At 43.2% G+C, this 17200-nt stretch overlaps 1 protein-coding gene across 1 annotated transcript in view; it reads right to left on the bottom strand.

Moving 5' to 3' along the window:
- MTOR (mechanistic target of rapamycin kinase) overlaps nt 1-15695 on the bottom strand; it is a 170717-nt gene extending 155022 nt beyond the window's left edge. Inside the window, exons 1-9 of the mRNA XM_077151319.1 lie at nt 15576-15695; nt 13496-13671; nt 12749-12857; nt 11123-11355; nt 9607-9807; nt 8671-8805; nt 4299-4574; nt 4106-4214; nt 1087-1273 (exon numbers count right to left, since the gene is read on the bottom strand). Of these exons, the coding sequence (XP_077007434.1) occupies nt 1087-1273; nt 4106-4214; nt 4299-4574; nt 8671-8805; nt 9607-9807; nt 11123-11355; nt 12749-12857; nt 13496-13657 (1412 nt within the window). The 5' untranslated portion in view covers nt 13658-13671; nt 15576-15695. The remainder of the gene's footprint in view (nt 1-1086; nt 1274-4105; nt 4215-4298; nt 4575-8670; nt 8806-9606; nt 9808-11122; nt 11356-12748; nt 12858-13495; nt 13672-15575) is intronic.
- Between the last annotated feature and the right edge of the window lie 1505 nt (nt 15696-17200).

The following is a 17200-nucleotide window of genomic DNA, read 5'->3' as shown; positions in this document are numbered from 1 at the left end:
GGCTATGCCCATTCCAACTTTTCCATGTTGGAAGGGGCTGTCTATAACGTGGGATAGAGGGATGGAAATAGATGATGTTCTAGAGAGGTTGGCCCCTCCGCATTTTAGCATTTATCTGGTCCAGGGACCAATCTAGAGGTTCTAGGTTTCTGGAAAGTTACCCTAGTGCATTGAACCTTTGCAGAATCTCATATAAAGCCCTCGGTGTTCTTTAGGGTTGGCTAGAATAGTTTTGGTTGGGGGTTGGCAAAACGTGATAAATAGCAATATCTAGCTGAAGCCTGTGTAAGAGTAGCCTCCAGAGTAGCCTCTCAACTTTATTGATAGCTTACTTGTTACAATTTTTTTTTCCCCTTTTGGTCTGGAAGGCACTGTTGATCCCATGGTGCCAGAACCAGGCTCATCCCCGGGAGTCATGTCCCACATTGCCAGGGAGACTTTCAGTCCTGGGTGTCATGTCCCACACAGTGGGGAGGGTAATAATTTCATTTGCAGAGTTAGGCTTAGAGAGGGAGGCAACATCTGTGCAACAAAAGAGGTTCTCTGGAAGTTTCTCTTGGGATAACAATAGGTAGGCTTAGCTTTTCCACTATATAAATAAGCTTCACAAGAGCAAGCCTCAAGATCAAGGGTTTTGGCCTATCCATTTTGCAGGTTGCTGAGAGTTTTTCTCCTCATTTTATTCACTGTGAGATTTAAAGACGTGGTAGAGTAACTTATCCAAACTTAGTGGATAAGGAATAAGATGATCTGTAGGACCCCTCTCACTTCCAGTCTAAGAATTCTCTCTTTAATTCATATATCAAAGTAAGACCCTTGAAAGTCAAAGAAAAGAGTGAAACTAGGAGAATTCCAGTAAATAATAATATTGAAAACAGCACTGGTATCTAATGTGTTCACAAGGTACTCAATCTCCCCAAATACTTACATATATCATTTCACTTAGTAGAGATTAGAACTCATCTGAGGAAGGAAGAGTTATTCTATATATGATCTCTGATCCCCTCAAAGTTCATGATAGAAGGGGCTTAAGCTCCATGAGAGCTGGGATGAAGTGGGAGGTGACATCGTAACAGAGACGCTTACTTGTGGGCAAAGTCCTTAGGGGGCAGGGCTGCTCGGATGATGTCCAGCACACGGGGCAAATAGACCTTGAACTCTGACCTCACTGCCACAGAAAGTAACCCCAGGGCCTGGAAGGCTGCTGTACGTTCCTTTTCTTTCTTGACACAACTTAGGACATGGTTCATGGTATCTTGGAGGTACTGGGTATCTGAGCACAGAAAAGACAAGGTGCACGGCTCAAGGTCAGAGATCAGAGCTCCTATAAAGCACTTAAATTTAAGAATAAGTTAAAAAGTTGGAAAGATTTTAGGAAGAATTCAGAGACTATACTAGCCAAAGACATATGTTTGATAATCACTCCTCAGATACATCTTTTGGAAATCTTAGAAATAGAAGATTTTTCCTTCAATTAAAAAAAAAAAAATTAAAGGGTCTCCCAAAACAGTAATATGACATAGTGGTCTCCATTAGAATGTTATATTTTGAGGGAAAGATTACATGGTCTTGTTTGGGGAATATATGGCAAATCTTCATTAAAAGCAAAGAGAGGATCATCTAAATTACTATATTATATTGAAATTTAAAGTTATATTGAATACTGTTTGTAATGAACAGGTACTCTATTCAGTGTAGGCCTGAAATCACTTATTATTGAAAGATTTTGTTATAGTTATATTTAATAGAACAAAATTTGGTCTGTAATTTGGAAATCTGTGTTTTCATTAGATTTACATAAGCCAATGTGCATGAGCAGGCAGTTCTTGGGCGATTTAAATTAAAGTTTATTACTCCTCTGAAGGTGAGGATTTCCTAATTGTTGCTTCTCCTCTCCCACTGACGCTGGTCCCGAGTCTGTGCACTACTTTTTTTTTTTTTTTTTTTTAACATGGGCAGGCACCGGGAATCGAACCCGGGTCCTCTGGCATGGCAGGCAAGCGTCCTTGCCTGCTGAGCCACGGTGGCCTGCCCGAGTCTGTGCACTATTGACACAAACACTGTAGAGGAGGCAAGACTGCATAACCACTCAGAAGCTAGGAGTGTTGAGGATTACCAGAACTACAATTCAGGAGACAGAAAACTAGATTTCCAAATAGACAGATACATTACTGCATTTACTCTAACAAGAAATGTCTTCTCCTAGCTCTTAGAGTCAAACAATGATGAAGGTGGCTTTGATAAGAAGGCACTGAAAAGAGGCAGGATACCCTATTATTAAAGTGAATCAACAAGAAAAATCAAGACTTGATGTAGGGGTCAGCATCTTAGAATGAAATGAGCTCTTATCAAGAGTCTAATTTTCTTTTCTAGATTAGCACCCTAAGAGATTAGGAATCTGACATTATTAGAAGTTTCACTCAAGCTTAGGGGGAGTATTTTTGACAGTCCAAAAGCGTACATCATTAGGAAGTTCAAGCAGTGACTTCCAAACTGCAAGCTTTAAACAAGTGGCACTTATGCAATGAGATTTGTATTTCTGGGGTCTGCCCACGCTGAACTTCAGTTACATATCTTAGTATGTTATTTAATAAAACAACAAAAACCCACATCAAAAGAATAAAGCTAGGGGCCCTCTGAGCCTTTGTAGCCTGCTACTAGACAGCCTTTTGAGCTTACTAGGGTAACTGCTCTTATGTCATGCCAGGTTTTGATCACATTTGGCCTGGTTATTAGTTTCTTTTCAATCACAGACTTTCTACCCAAGATCATTTAGAGCTCTACTGAATAGGGGCATGTCTGGAGAAAACTGCTAGGTGCCAGGTGGGAAGAATGGCAAATTGAAAAAATATGGGTGATTTTTATTATACCATTTCTCTTTGCTTCAACACATTTTGCCTCTTATAAACAGCACACTCAACACTTCACCAGTTATCCTGCTGGGCCATGTGTTGGGGAATGGCATCTGCTGAAGGTCAGGCTGGCCTTCCATTTATGTTCCTGGTCCGCATTCAATACTGAGGGCTCACTAAGCACAGGCATCTGCATCAGAGATGTTGGAAATAGGGTCTCTACACTCAGCAAGCAGGGAGCAAAGCAAGGACATTAGGTCAGCATAAATAAGCAGTTCTACTATTATTGTAATTTGCCTCTATCTTATTTCCATATGGATTTGAAGAAACTGTAGGAGGCAGTAATTATATAATAATAGTTTTCTTTTATTGGGATTTATTCTGTACCAGGCACTTTAATAGGTGCTTAGGCATTAATGCAATTCATCTTGTGAGGAAGAGATCATTACTCTAATTTTACAAGTGAGGACATGAGGACCAGGAAGGTCAAATAACCTGTTCAAAACCTCACAGTGACAGAGGCAAGATCCACCTCAGGTCTGCCACCAAAGCCTTTCTACAGCTGAGAGCTATAAAGGAAAAGGAAAAGAATGTTTCCAGGTGGAGCAACCTAGGAAGGACTCACTGAGAAGCCAGTACCTGAGTTGGGCAGCTTTAGAAGCTCACACAGCCCACCAAGGACAGGGAAGGGAGAACGGGAACCCAGTCTATCACCAGGGGAATCTGCCTCTGAAACATCCAGTCCTTCCTTTCTGTAGAGTGGGAAAGTGGCCCGGTGACCACAGCAGGGGCAGAAGCAGGACAGTTTCCAAGTCCTTCTGTTCCACAGACAGGCTGCTTCTCAGTATCCAAATTGCTCTCTTTGGTCTCTTAAGTTCATTCATGAGCTTGCGGGCTCATACATGAGAACCTGCTTGGCCCAAGAACTGACACGCTGCCCATATATTCAGATTATTCCTATGTCGGCTGCCTCAGACATTAACAGGAAACTTGAGCTAGATACCACTGTAATTTGGCATGGGGCAAAGAAATCAGAGAATAGTCTCTTAGTTGGCATTGCTTCAAATGAGAACTTTTTTTTTTTTTGCATGGGCAGGCACCAGGAATCCAACCCGGGTCTCCGGTATGGCAGGCAAGAACTTTGCCTGTTTGAGCCACTGTGGCCCGTCCCAGACATAACTTTTGAAGTCACCTCTTCTCCATTTATGTATAAAGTTAAAACAGGTAATGGTGTCTTTCATGGACATTCTCACCTGTGAAAGCAGAAGGCCGGAATGCAGCTAAGCGAGGCAACAAATTAAGGATTGTCATTTGGATCAGCGAGTTCTTGCTATTCCTGCATTTCAGCACCCACTGGCACACCTGAGAGAGGAAGGATAAAGGACTGGTGGAGGCAAGTGAGGTCTGGAGCCTGGGAAAAGAGGAAGAGGGCTTCTCATCATTTACCTGATCAAATTTCTCCTCCATCAAGTCTCTGCAACACCGGCTCTCCACCAGGGTAGATTTAGCTGGGCTGGGGGAGGTCCCAAATCCCAAGATGCCTTGATGGGAGGTGTACCCCAGCAGTCCCACCAAGGCATTTGACTGCTGGGGCTGTACAGCCTGGAAACTGGTGAAGGGGGTAATATGGCGAGGTTTCGTCCCAAATCCCATGAGATCTTTGCAGTACTTGTCATGTACCAGCTGCTGCTGTGTGATTTCTTCCATTTCCTCCCTCAGACGCTAAATAAACGGGGGAAAAAACATCTTTACTTACAAGTGGCTTCAATATGGGCTCTGCGGAGTCTACAAGGCAATGAATTTGTCCAGTCTGAAACGAAACTATTTCAAAACGAAGCGTAGTTACTCTTCCTCTCTAGGATCATAGCTTCCCCAGAACCTTGCAGGGGGCCTAGCTTTGTTTAATTGAGGCAGAAGAGTATCCCCTTACTGAACAATGAAGAAACAGCAGGGTCTGCCTGCTCAGGGCTCCTGCCTCCCAAGACTTCCAGCCTGCCCTGGGAAAGTTGACATGCAAATTGCTGGGACTAGAGGACACTTAAGATCACAGCAGTGAAGTGATGGGCAGCTACATGCCAGCATCTTGTTAAGGATATTCTGGTCTCTTTCTTCTCCCCAGAAAACTGGGTAGAAACAACTTTTTTCTCAGACTCCTAGAACTCCATAGGAGTTATGGAATAAACTGACTGGTTGAGAACTCATGTCTATTTCTTTCTCAAAGAGCTCCTTAATAATTTCATCCTCCGAAAGTCCAAATTGAAAAGGATAAAAAAGCATTCCAAACTTCCCTTAACACAGATACTTTCATTTTACAGAAAATCTTATCTACAATTTTCGTCAAGGTCACCAATGATTTTTCTTTTTCTTTTCCTTTTGAGATTTTATTATCATAACATATATATATATATAACACAAATTTTTCCATTCTGACCATTTTAAGTGTCCAATTCAGTGGCATTAATTGCATTCACAATGTTGTGATACCACATCCACTACCAAAAAACCTTTTCATTACTCCAAACAGAAACTCTGTACTTATTAAGCAATACTTTCTCTCCTTCAGCCTCTGATAACCTCTAATCTACTTTCTGTCTCCATAAATTTGCCTGTTCTCAATATTTCATATAAATAATATCATAAATAAAATAATAAATAAAATATAAAATAATACCACAAATAAATAAAATCATATAAATAAAAATCAAAACAAACTTTGTCCTTTTGTTCCTGGCTTCTTTCACTCAACATGTTATCTTCAAGTTTCATCCATGTTTAGTATGTATCAGAACTTCATTTCTCTTCACAGCAGAATAATATTCACTGTATTATATATTCCAAATTTTGCCTATTGATGGACACAAGTTGCTTCTATCCTTTGGCTACTGCAAATAATGCTGCTATGAACACTGGTGTACAGACATGTTGGAGTCTCTGTTTTCAAGCCAATGACTTTTATGTTTCTAAATTCAGTGGTCCATTCTCAGTCCTTGTCTTATTTGGCCTATGTGCAGTATTTGATCTAACTGGACCTTTCCTCCTCTTTGAAATTCTTTCTTTGGACTTCCTGGACCAGAACTCTCCCGGCTCTCCTCCTTCCCTGGCAGTGCCTTTTCAGTCTCCCTATCTCCTGACCTCATCTCTTCTCTGACTGTACAAGTTCCTTATGGTTCAGACCCTGTCTTACAACATCTGTATGCTGCTGTACCTCTAACCTGCATCCCTCCCCACAACTATTCAGGATCTCTGTGCACATACCCAACAGGCATCTCAAACATATTATGTTCAAAACCAAACTCCTCACCCCCTCCCCAAAACTGCTTTTTCTTTCTCTGTAAATGGCAACTCCATCCTTTCAGCTACTCAGGCCAAACACTTTGACCCTTCTTTCTTTCTCACTTGCCTCAAATCTATCAACAAAGCCCAAATTCAGAATCCAGCCACTTCTTAAATCTCCATAGCTCCCATTGTGGCCCAAGTCACAAAAATCTCATACTAAGATTGCTGCAGTTCCCTCTTAACTGGACTCCTGGCTTCAGGCCTTTACCTTCCTACAGTCTACTGAGAACACAGCAGCTAAAAGAGTGATCCTTTTAAAATATGAGTCAAGTGTCACTCTGCTGCTCCAACCCCACTAACAAACTTCTCACTTCACATACAATGGCCTCCAAGGCCCTGTATGATGTGGCCCTTCTTTGACACAGATCTGATCCTATCTCCCACCACCTCTCCACTCACTCTGCTCGGTCACACTGGCAAGCGTGATGCACCTCAAACACACCAGCATGCTCTCACTTCGATGCCTTTGCACTTGCTGAACCATCTGCCTACAATGTTCTTCCCCAGATATTTGCATGTTTTTTTTTTACCTCCTTTACAATGACGCTCAAATTCCCCTTCTCAGAGAGGCTTTTCTCGTCACCAGATTTAGAAATTAAACCCTTAATCTATGTTAGCAGTCATTATTCCCCTTCCCTGCCCTACTTTTCTTGATAGCACTTATCACTATATGATACAATATATATCTTTACTTATTTGTGTACTGTCTATCTCCCCCTGCTAGAAAGTGATCTCTGTTTTTTTTTTGTTCTCTGATATATTAGTCTAACTCTTAGGACAATATAGCTGGCATACAGGAGGTGTTCTATTAATATTTACTGAGTTAATGGACAAATTATAGAAGTATAATACCTTATATTTAGATAGTTCTAATTTACAAAGTACTCTCATGAGTACTATTTCATTTAAATGTGGCAACAACCCTATGAGTTAGGTGATATTCCTCTGTTCTACTGAGAGGAAACAAAAATCCCAGAGTTGCCTGGGCTACAGTGGAAAGCACCATGTTAAACTCAGGTGGGAAATGATCTGAAGGCTACCACTTATAGAATGCCCACTCTGCGTTAGGTGCTGTGTGGAGCTCTTCATGTATACTTAGAAACCTCACAAGAGCCCTATAAGGTGGATAAAATCCTCTCAAAAGTGAGGAAAATGAGGCTGAAGGGGGTAATCTGTCCCAGTCACAGAGAAAACAGAGGAGTAGGGATTCAAAGCCAGACTTCTTCCTCTCTGCACATAGCCAGCTGCCTCCACATCTAGGGCACAGCCATTGCCGAACAATCCCCATGTCTGTTAAAGCAGGAAGCCCTGTGGTGAAATTCCACACCAACCAGCTCCCCAAAGAAGTCTCCTAGATGGAGACTTCCCAGTATCTGTACTGCCACTCCTAGTTGAAGCCACCCTTGTCCCTTGCCCAGACTACTGCTAACAGCCTTGAGTGGCAGCTGTGAGAATGCATCCTCTAGCTATAAGAGGCATAACTGTTCAAGGGCCCCACCTGCTGCACTCTCACATCTACCACCTGCGGATTTCAAACCATTCATGTCTGTGCCATGGCCACATTTTTCTAAGCTGCGCCTAGTCTACGATAGAACGCAGCAGGGATACTCAGGCATGCTCCTGGGAGAATGGGACTCCTCAGAGACCAATTTTGGCCTTTTGGCCTAGGACCCAACAATGTCCCTATACAGTAGCCTAAGAACTCCATCTGACTTTCCTTCCCTTTCTTGTTCATTCAGGGTGAGTTGTACATGGGGAATGATGGTTTTCCCAGCCACTCCCAGGAATCTCTCCATTTTCTAATGAACCTTTGTACTTTTAAATCAGTTTTGGCATCTGCTTCTGGGACTAATAACCCCCACCCGACTGGTCTCCATGCTTTCATTTCTATCTCTCCGGAGGTTTTTATCCATAGTTAGACAGTGACCATTCAAACCGCACAGCATCTCAGCATTGCCCTATGTGCCAGTCTTCAACACTTCCCCAACAGGAATAGAAGGCAGTGTTTATGGGGATCTCAGAGGCCTTTCCATTTGGTGCCATCCTCCCTCCAAATTTATCTCATTCTCTCTTCCCTGCTCACTCTACATCAGCCACACTTCCCCTTCTTTCTGTTTCTGCAGCTTGTAACACTCACTTCCATTTCAAAGCTGCTGCCCAGAACACTGTCCCACCCTCTGCAGAGCTGGCTCCTTCATGTCATGCAGGTCTCAGCTCAACAGGCACCTCCTCAGGGAGGGCCTTCCCTGATTACCCAGCGACCCCTGGCTGCTTACCATTCATCCCATTACTGTTTTACTTCATAGAACCTGTTGCTCTCAGAAATTATCATAATTACTTGTTCACAGTTGTTTCCTCCTACAAAACGAAGACAAGGATCTCGCCTTGTCTTGCTCACTGCTAACAAGTGCCTGACAAACAGAATGACACATGGTGAACCCAACTGCAGCAGCCTAGACTCCCCTCTGATGCAGCTTCTTACCTCTCCCTCCATGCTGCTGATTCGGACCAGCTCGTTGAGGATCAGCAAGGCTCCATGGATCCGATCATCCCGATTCATGCCCTTCTCCTTGGCCAAGGTCTCATCAAACCCTTTCTCTGCTTCTTCAAATGTGTGCTACGTAGAGACATCAGAATACCTTAATTACCTAGTGTCCAAAGTTAGAAATAGCACAGGCCTGTCTTCCACACACAGGGTTCTGAGGAGTTACAGTGCCTGCTCAGTGTACGGGATCACCATAAGTCTTTGCCTTCTCCTACTGTATGGGCTGCTGTCTTTTACCAGTATCATCAATAATATAAATTTAGCTTTCTCTCTAATTTAATTTAGCTTCAGCTCTCACAACCCCATGAGACAGATACCATCACCATCCCTTATCTAACATATGAAGACAGAGGCTCAAAGAAATTAGGTAACTTGTCCAAGCTCATGCAACAAGCTAAAATGGAACCTAGGTCTCCTAGTCCTATGGGGGGGGGGGGGGCTCTTTTTGCAACACAAGGCTCATTAGTAAGTTGGCAACAGCAGTCAACAAAAGGCTTATAATCCTCAGGGAGAGGGAACTGACATTTCCTTAAATTAGCAGCAACAGTATTTCATTGATTCTAAGACATCCATGTTTCTATATTTTAGCATCTCTGAAAAGAGAGAAATCTTATAAGAAGTGCTGATAAAAAGCACTGACTCATAGTTTAACTGAGTTATTTTCATTCTTAGCGGTACACAAAATAATGATGCAGCTATCAAAGGGTCTTGGCTTTGATGAAATACAATAAAATAACTATTGATTTACACTGAGCATAAAAAATTGTTTGAGACTAAAACAAATGTTACACTTGCTCCATGGCCACGGGCCTATTCTGGCCCTATAGACCAGGTAATAATCTGTAGATAGCTAGAATGGAAATCTCTCCTCACCCTGTACCACTGAGGCTTCTGCATTTCCTTCGGCTCACGCTGGGTGGTGAGAATCAGACAGGCACGAAGGGCAGCTACAGCTCCCTCACGGATGGCCTGTTTTGGGTCCCATACAGCCACAAAAATGTTATCAAAGAAGGGCTGCACTTGCTGGAAGAAGAAGGTGGGGACGCTGATGGCCAGCTCACGGAGAACGAGAACCTGGGAGAAAAATGCAAATTGAGAACCTCATGTATACCAGAGAGTTTTGCTCTCTCACTAGTATAGCCTCTTATCATCTTAGAACCTATACATTAGGAAAGGAGAAGATCTGTCCACTTTCTAGTGTTAAAGCTTAACCTCTAGTTAGGGGAAGTTCGCGGCACACAGAAAGGGAAGTAAAATTGATGAAGCACCTCCCATTCATTACCCTAAGTAATTTATAAACACAGAATACATATAATGTTAGAACACAAGCTCTGGAAGTAGACATTTTTTATGTTTTGTATCCTGTTACAATGACGTTCTAAAACTCTGCATGGAATACAGCAAGTGTTTAATAAATACTTGTTGAATGAATGAATAATCATGTTCAATGTCTAATCCTGCTATTATTTTTATCTGACAGAGAAAGAAACTGAAGGTCAGAGAGGTTGCCCTGAGTTACAGAGTTAGTAAAGTGAAAAAGCAACACTTGAACCTAGATCCCAGTATGTGTCCTTCCCCTGTACAATGCTCCTTTCTCACAGTGCTGCCTTCTGCAAAGTCTGCTGGCAGGACAGGATCTGAATGAAGCTTCTAACCCTCACCACATTCACTACTAGATTCTCTCTCTCTCTTTAAGGATAAACTCTACCCTATATCATGGTCTGGAATCCTAGGCCATCAAACCAGCCCTTTTCAAGGATAAGCCCGTAGAAGAAGTAAGACTGTGCCACTGAAAGAAGGGGATAAGAAGCTCAAATGCAGAGCAGCCAATGGCAAGTACTAACTGATGAATAAAAATACAAAAGATAAACAGAAAAAGGCTGAAAGAAAGGAGACCAGCTCTCTTACCGGAGACAGGGAAGGTACCTACTTCTCTTCCTCCTAGTATTTCCATATTCCCACCACAGTATATGTGAGAGACTCTAATAAAGATCTTTATAAAGACAAAGATACAAAATTGTCTGGGGCTTGTAAACATTTTGGCTTGTGACTTCTTTTCTCCTCTATGGCTGAAGGGTACCTTTTGCCTCTCTAGAGGCAATTTTGATTCTAGAAAACTAGAGATTAGAATAAGCCCTAAATTTAAGGCTGCCTTTCAAATAACAAAGAAGAAAACTTTTAAAGATTCTTTTTCAGGTATCAAGCTCAGGTTGAAAGAGAGATACGGATTCACAAGAAAACCTAAATCCACCAGAAACACAGAGCCTTTGCCTGAAGTGCCCCTTCCCATTCTTTGTCTTTCAGGAACCTGAGCACATTGCATGAGAGATTCCAAAATGTTGTCATCGCTCCCCAGGCCTAGCTGTGCTCCTCCCTCGCAGGTACTCACGGCTGCATGTCTCCGGCCCTCGTTGCGGTCAGCACCCAGCCACTCCAAGGCTCGTTTCACCTCAAATTCCACATACTCAGCAGTAAAAGTGTCCCCTGCCATGGCTAGGCGGCCGATGGCTTTGGATGCCATTTCCATGACAACTGGGTCATTGGAGGGGAGAAGGTTCCGCAGGTAGTTAGCAAACCTGCCAATTCGGGTGGCATTCCCTCCTTCCACTCCTATAAGGCTGGCTAGAGAAGAGAAGGCAAACGTGAGGATGGGGCACATGCTATCCAAAAATGAACAGAGCTGTGAAGTGAAAGCTGGTGAGTTTTCTTTTCATTTCACTTTGACTAAACTTCAATTTCCAGATGGTAAAGCAGTAGCTAATTTTCACCTTTATCAATAGTTTCGATATTTGGGCCAAACCTACTTATATGAAACAAAAAGATCTCATTTTAGTATCATATAATTTATTTTCCCAAGAGAAAAAAGAATACAACCAAGGTCATAGAATGGACCAGCAGTCCTTGGAAGTTGAAAATTACCTATCTTTTATAACTATGCCTCTAACTTAACAAAGATGCCAGTCTGACAACTCTGTATTTGTGAGCCTCATTCTGCCATCCTGCTCTACACAGAAACCAGATCCTGTAAAAAGCAATATAGGGGGAATGGAAAGTGTGCTGGTTTGAAAAGAAGTATGCCCCCTAGAAAAGCCATGTTTTAATCAAAATCCCATTTCATAAAGGTAGAATAATCCCTATTCAATACTGTATGTTTGAAACTGTAATCAGATCATCTCCCTGGATGATGTGATTTAGTCAAGAGTGGTTGTTAAACTGGATTAGGTGATGACATGTCTCCACCCATTTGGGTGGGTCTTGATTGGCTTACTGGAGTCCTATAAAAGAGGAAACATTTGGGAGAATGGGAGATTCGGAGAGAGCAGAGAATGCTGCAGCACTACAAAGCAGAGAGTCCACGAGCCAGAGACCTTTGGAGATGAAGAAGGAAAACGCCTCCTGGGGAGCTTCATGAAACCAGAAGCCAGGAGATAAGAAGCTAGCAGATGATGCTGTGTTCACCATGTGTCCTTCCAGATGAGAGAGAAACTCTGACTGTGCTCGCCATGTGCCCTTCTACTTAAGAGAGAAACCCCAAACTTCATTGGCCTTCTTGAACTGAGGTATCTTTCCCTGGATGCCTTTGATTGGACATTTTTATAGACTTGTTTTAATTGGGACATTTTCTCGGCTGTAGAATTGTAAACTAGCAACTTATTAAATTTCCCTTTTTAAAAGCCATTCTGTTTCTGGTATATTGCATTCCGGCAGCTAGCAAACTAGAACAGAAAGGAAGCCAACTTCTAGGCCCATCTCTGGCAAACTGTCTGGACCTAGAAAAGCCACTTAACAGTCCTGAGACTCAGTTTTCATATCTGAAAATACCTTCTTTGCCTATGCCTCAGGACTGTTGTTAGAACTAAGATACGTATAATATAAGAGCACCAGTCCCATGAAGTTCATTAAACAAATATGAACTAGTATCCATTAAGTGGCAGACATTAAGGGGTACAGTGGACACAAAAATAAGTGGGGCTGTATTCCTAGCTGTTATTGTTATCAGAGACGACATGCTTACCTATGGCCAAGATGCCACCTTTCCTCTCATTGGCATCTGAGCTGGAGACCAATTCAAAAATGTGATGGTTCAGCTGATCATAGAAGCGAGTGGACTCCTCTTGACTCATCTGCAAAAGAAGATGTGCTCAGAACAATTTCTAATGTCTTCCTGGTTTGGGTTGGGGGCCTTCCAAAGATTAGGACCTGAGAGGTTTTTAGCAGGTACAGTTTAAACCAAAGAAGACAAAGTTACTGCCCATTTTTACAGCTTTAAACTGCAGCAATGGAACTCATAATTGGATCTGTTCATTTACTAAATCTTTATTAATTATCAACTTTATGGTAGGAAACATCTTGTCCTAGGTTCTACCTAGTGCTTGGCGTACAAGGATGAACAAGACACTGTTGCTGACTTCATGTAGAGTATTTACTTAGATAGCTCCAGGTTATCAACTTCCCCAGCCACTATAATCAGGAAGAAAGAAATGAGGGTCTGGTACGTGGCAGGAAAGACAATAAATTAAAAAAGACAGCCTCTACTCTGACTCCAAAAATGTTACCACAAACACAAGAAATGCCACAGACATGTGAAACCACTGCAAAGGAACCTGTATAGTCTATGGACATTACAAGTTGGTCGTTTTTCCAAAACAGAATCTCTACATTTCCAAATCCTCCTTAGCTGTCAAAAAGCATCTAAAACAGTGATGGTAATTTAGCCCAAACACCCCACAATGACTGGTCCCAAATCACAGAAGCCCCCAACCTCTCGGAGCTCCATGGTAACGTAGTGCTGGAGCTCCTTGGCAGCTTTGGCCCTGGTCTCCTCATTGCGGCTCTTCAGGCCACTGGCAAACTGCTGCAGAACGCTCACATTACTGGAGGTGGTGGTAGCTGTGGTGGCCGCCGCAGGTCCCGTTCCAAGCATTTTGCCCTAAGGTTCTTTGGAGAGAAGCTTTCTTTAGTATTCTGAATATGAACTATGGGAATGAATTTATTGGCCCTAGGCTCCTCAACATAGATCTCCACTCCCCCCGGCCCCAGGTCAGGTAGGGGATTCTAAGAGCTGGGAGACTTCACTGAGGAAAATGTAGAAAGCCTAGAAAACATTCACCCAACAGTGAGTAGCAGCATAACACAGTGGGTCAAAGTGTGTGCCATGGAGCCAGACTACTTGGGTTTAAATCTACTTCCAAGATTATATACCTAGAGGAAGATACTTAAAATTTCTGTAGCTGTTTCCTCATTTACAATATGAGGATAATAGTACCTAATTCAAAGGGTTGATGTAAGGATCAAGCGAATTAATACAGGTTAAAAAAAAAAGCAGTTAAAATGGGGTCAGACACACAGTGATTTCTCAATAAGTGTCAGCTATTTTTATCATTATTACCACTATATACCTGGCACAGCACCAGGTACTAGAAGTGGGGAGGAAAGGAGAGAATAAAACAATGAGTAAGCCAGCCCCCTTCCTCAAGGAGTTTAATCTAAAAAGGGAGATTATTATTCTATAGCAGTGCTGGCCAACAGAAATAAAATACGATCCACAAAAATAATTCTAAATTTCCTAGTAGCCATATTTCAAAAAAAAAGTGAAAAGAAACCAATGAAATTAATTTTAATATTTAATTTAACCCAATACATCCAAAATCTCAGTTCAACATGCTATCATTATAAAAGATTACTGATGCAGGTTCCATTCTATTCTGTACTGTCGCCAAAATCTAGCCTGTATTCTACAATTAGAGCAATCTCTATTTAGACTAACCACATTTTAAGTGCTTGGTAGTCGCCTGTGGCTGGTGGCTATTGTACTAGATAGTTTGGTTCTATAGAACACTAGCTTCTCAGATGTGAACTAAAAGAGACTGATTAATTCTTGAGATCATTCACTCATTCTTCAGTGAGCTTAAGATCCAGTGGTAAATAAAGACAATCAGGCAACCACAATAAAGTGGTCATAGTGGGACTCCTGACAGACTCCTACGGGAATAACACATATTTACCTATCTTAGTTACGTTCAAATTATATTATAAAACCAATTACTCAAAAAATTTTATTTCTGAATGCATTTGTGACACGCAGAGGAAAAAACAGGGAATAACTGCCTTTGAAAGCTTTTAAATACTCCAGTGCCAAGAAGACTGCAAAAGGAAATTAGCACCTTTTACAGAAGAGAAATTCCAAGGATCCCTCATGAGAAAAGTACTACACCGTTTGCGTGTGCGTGAGTGTGTGGCGGTGGTGGGGAGGGGTGGGCGGCTGGCAAACGATTCCCCATTCTCAAGAAAGGACCAGTGTATCTTCATACGGTCTAAGGCCCACAGGCCATCTGCTCCGGGTCGAATTCAGTCGTAAACTACTCGAAGTCAAGTGTCTTGACGTGGGAAAGGCAAAGAGAATGAAACCCCAGCATGGAACCGAGCTCAATCCCGGGGACTGAGTCCCTGAGAAGTCTCTACGGTGGAGAACAAGGGGCTGTCACTGACGGCGTCCTCTCCGAGGCAGGGGGTCCGGGATTTGTAGGTGGCTCAGAAGGCGTGTCTGAGACCACAGGGCAAAGAGCCCCCAAGGGCCTTCTGCCGCACCGGAGCTGATGAGCAGGCCTCGCGGGTGCCTGGGAGTCAGGCGGGCTAGAGGGTGCCGGGGGTCGCGCGGGAGGTGGGCGTGCCTCGCCGGGTGGCGGTCAAGGGCCCAGGTGGCGCCCAGATCCGAGGTGCCGGTACTAAGGAGTCCCCACGTTCCCGACAAGCGGCTTCCCGGGACCCCATACGGACCAGACTGGCCGTGAGTCCGGACATTCCGCCACGTTAAAAGAGTCGGTGCCAGACCCCAGACTCACCGCGCGGCTTCGGTCAAGTCCTCAGCTGCCGCCGCCAGCGCCGGTACCGCCGTTTCAGACCCCCAATCCCACCACCCGCTTTCCCCGCTGTCCTCTAAGCCGGGCGGGAGTGAGGGCGGGAGTGAGGGCGGGCCCCCAGCCCCGATGACCAATCGACAGACGGAAAAAGAAGATAGGCTGGAACACAGTCCAATAGTAATGAAGGAGGTATGACGCCTCAGGAGCCGGCTTCTCCGGGGGGCGGAGATTCTTCAAATAGACAAACCAGGGGGCCAGTGACAGGCAAAAGGAGTCTGAGGTCCGCTCGGGAGAGCCAATCGGTCGTGAGTTGACTTCGTCACTTCCACTCAAACATCCGGTGTATCACTGCTAAAATTCCCTTCTGCACCGGGGATGTGGCTGTGCCGAGTCTGTTCTCTTGGGTACTGCGGGGCGGGTCCAAGCGGCTGTAAACTGAGGTTCGAGGCTGTGCTCTGGATAATTCCGAGCCTGGCGTCTCAGAATTTTCGCCCGCGCTCTGCTTATGGCTCCATGAATTCTCTTCTTTAAATGTAATATGCATTTGAGAACGTTTTAAGTTAGATTTTTCTCGCTTTTCAAAAATTTTTTAGCTCAAAGATCATTCTGAGAACTTATAACCAGTTCTTAATTAAATGAGCTACTCAAATTATTTCAAAGCAACGTTATCGTTTTAAAGAACTTCCCAGAATTCAATGGCAAGGGGTGCGGAGGTGGTTCAGGGGTACAATGCTTGCCTCCCACGCGGGAGACCCCGTTCGGATCCGGCCAGTGCACATCCCGCCATCCAACCCCCCAAAAAATTCAGTAACAAAAATGGCACTTAATTATTATTATTTTTTTGTATGCTGTATTGTGGGGGTCACATTTCATTCTTTTTCCACGTGAGCCTCCCGTTATTGCAGCACCATTTGTTGGATTTTTTTTTTTTTTTTCTTTTTTGGGAAGTGCATGGGCCGGAATCCAATCGGGTCTCCTTCATGGCAGGCGAGAATTCTACCGCTAAACTATCCTTGCACCCTCTTAGCGACATTTTTCTTTTTGGGGGCATGGGCAGGCTCCGGGAATTGAACTCTGGTCTCCGGCTTGGCAAGTGAGAATTCTGCCTGCTGAGCCGCCGTTGCACCGCCCCTTAACTACTTTTTAATCATTAATAATTTCTGAGTAGGTATTAGAGTCACCGTGTATACATGCAATGGGATATTATTCAGCGGTCAAAAGGAATGAAGTTTTGATACGTGCTATGAGATGGATGAACTTTGGTGAAAACACGATGCTAAGTGAAACAGCCGGACATAAATACTGCATGTGTTCACTTTTGTGAAATATCTTATATGAGATATCTATCTAGAAATAAGCAAATTCGTGGAGACAGAAAGTAGATTAGAGGTTACCAGGGGTTGGTTGTGGGAGAAGGGGCGTTATTGCTTAATGGGTGCAGAGTTCTGTTTGGAGTGATAAAGTTTTGGTATGGACGGTGACGATGGTTGGTCAACTTGTAAATAATTAATATCACTGATTTGTACACTTAAAAAAGGCTAAAATAGCAAATTTATATACATATATGTATATATATAACTACAATAAAAATTAAGTGAAAAAGAATG

This window comes from Tamandua tetradactyla, chromosome 2, assembly GCF_023851605.1.
Source record: "Tamandua tetradactyla isolate mTamTet1 chromosome 2, mTamTet1.pri, whole genome shotgun sequence".
Taxonomy (NCBI): domain Eukaryota; kingdom Metazoa; phylum Chordata; class Mammalia; order Pilosa; family Myrmecophagidae; genus Tamandua; species Tamandua tetradactyla.
The sequence above is the reverse complement of the archived record's forward strand: the minus strand, read 5'-3'. Positions and strand labels throughout refer to the sequence as shown.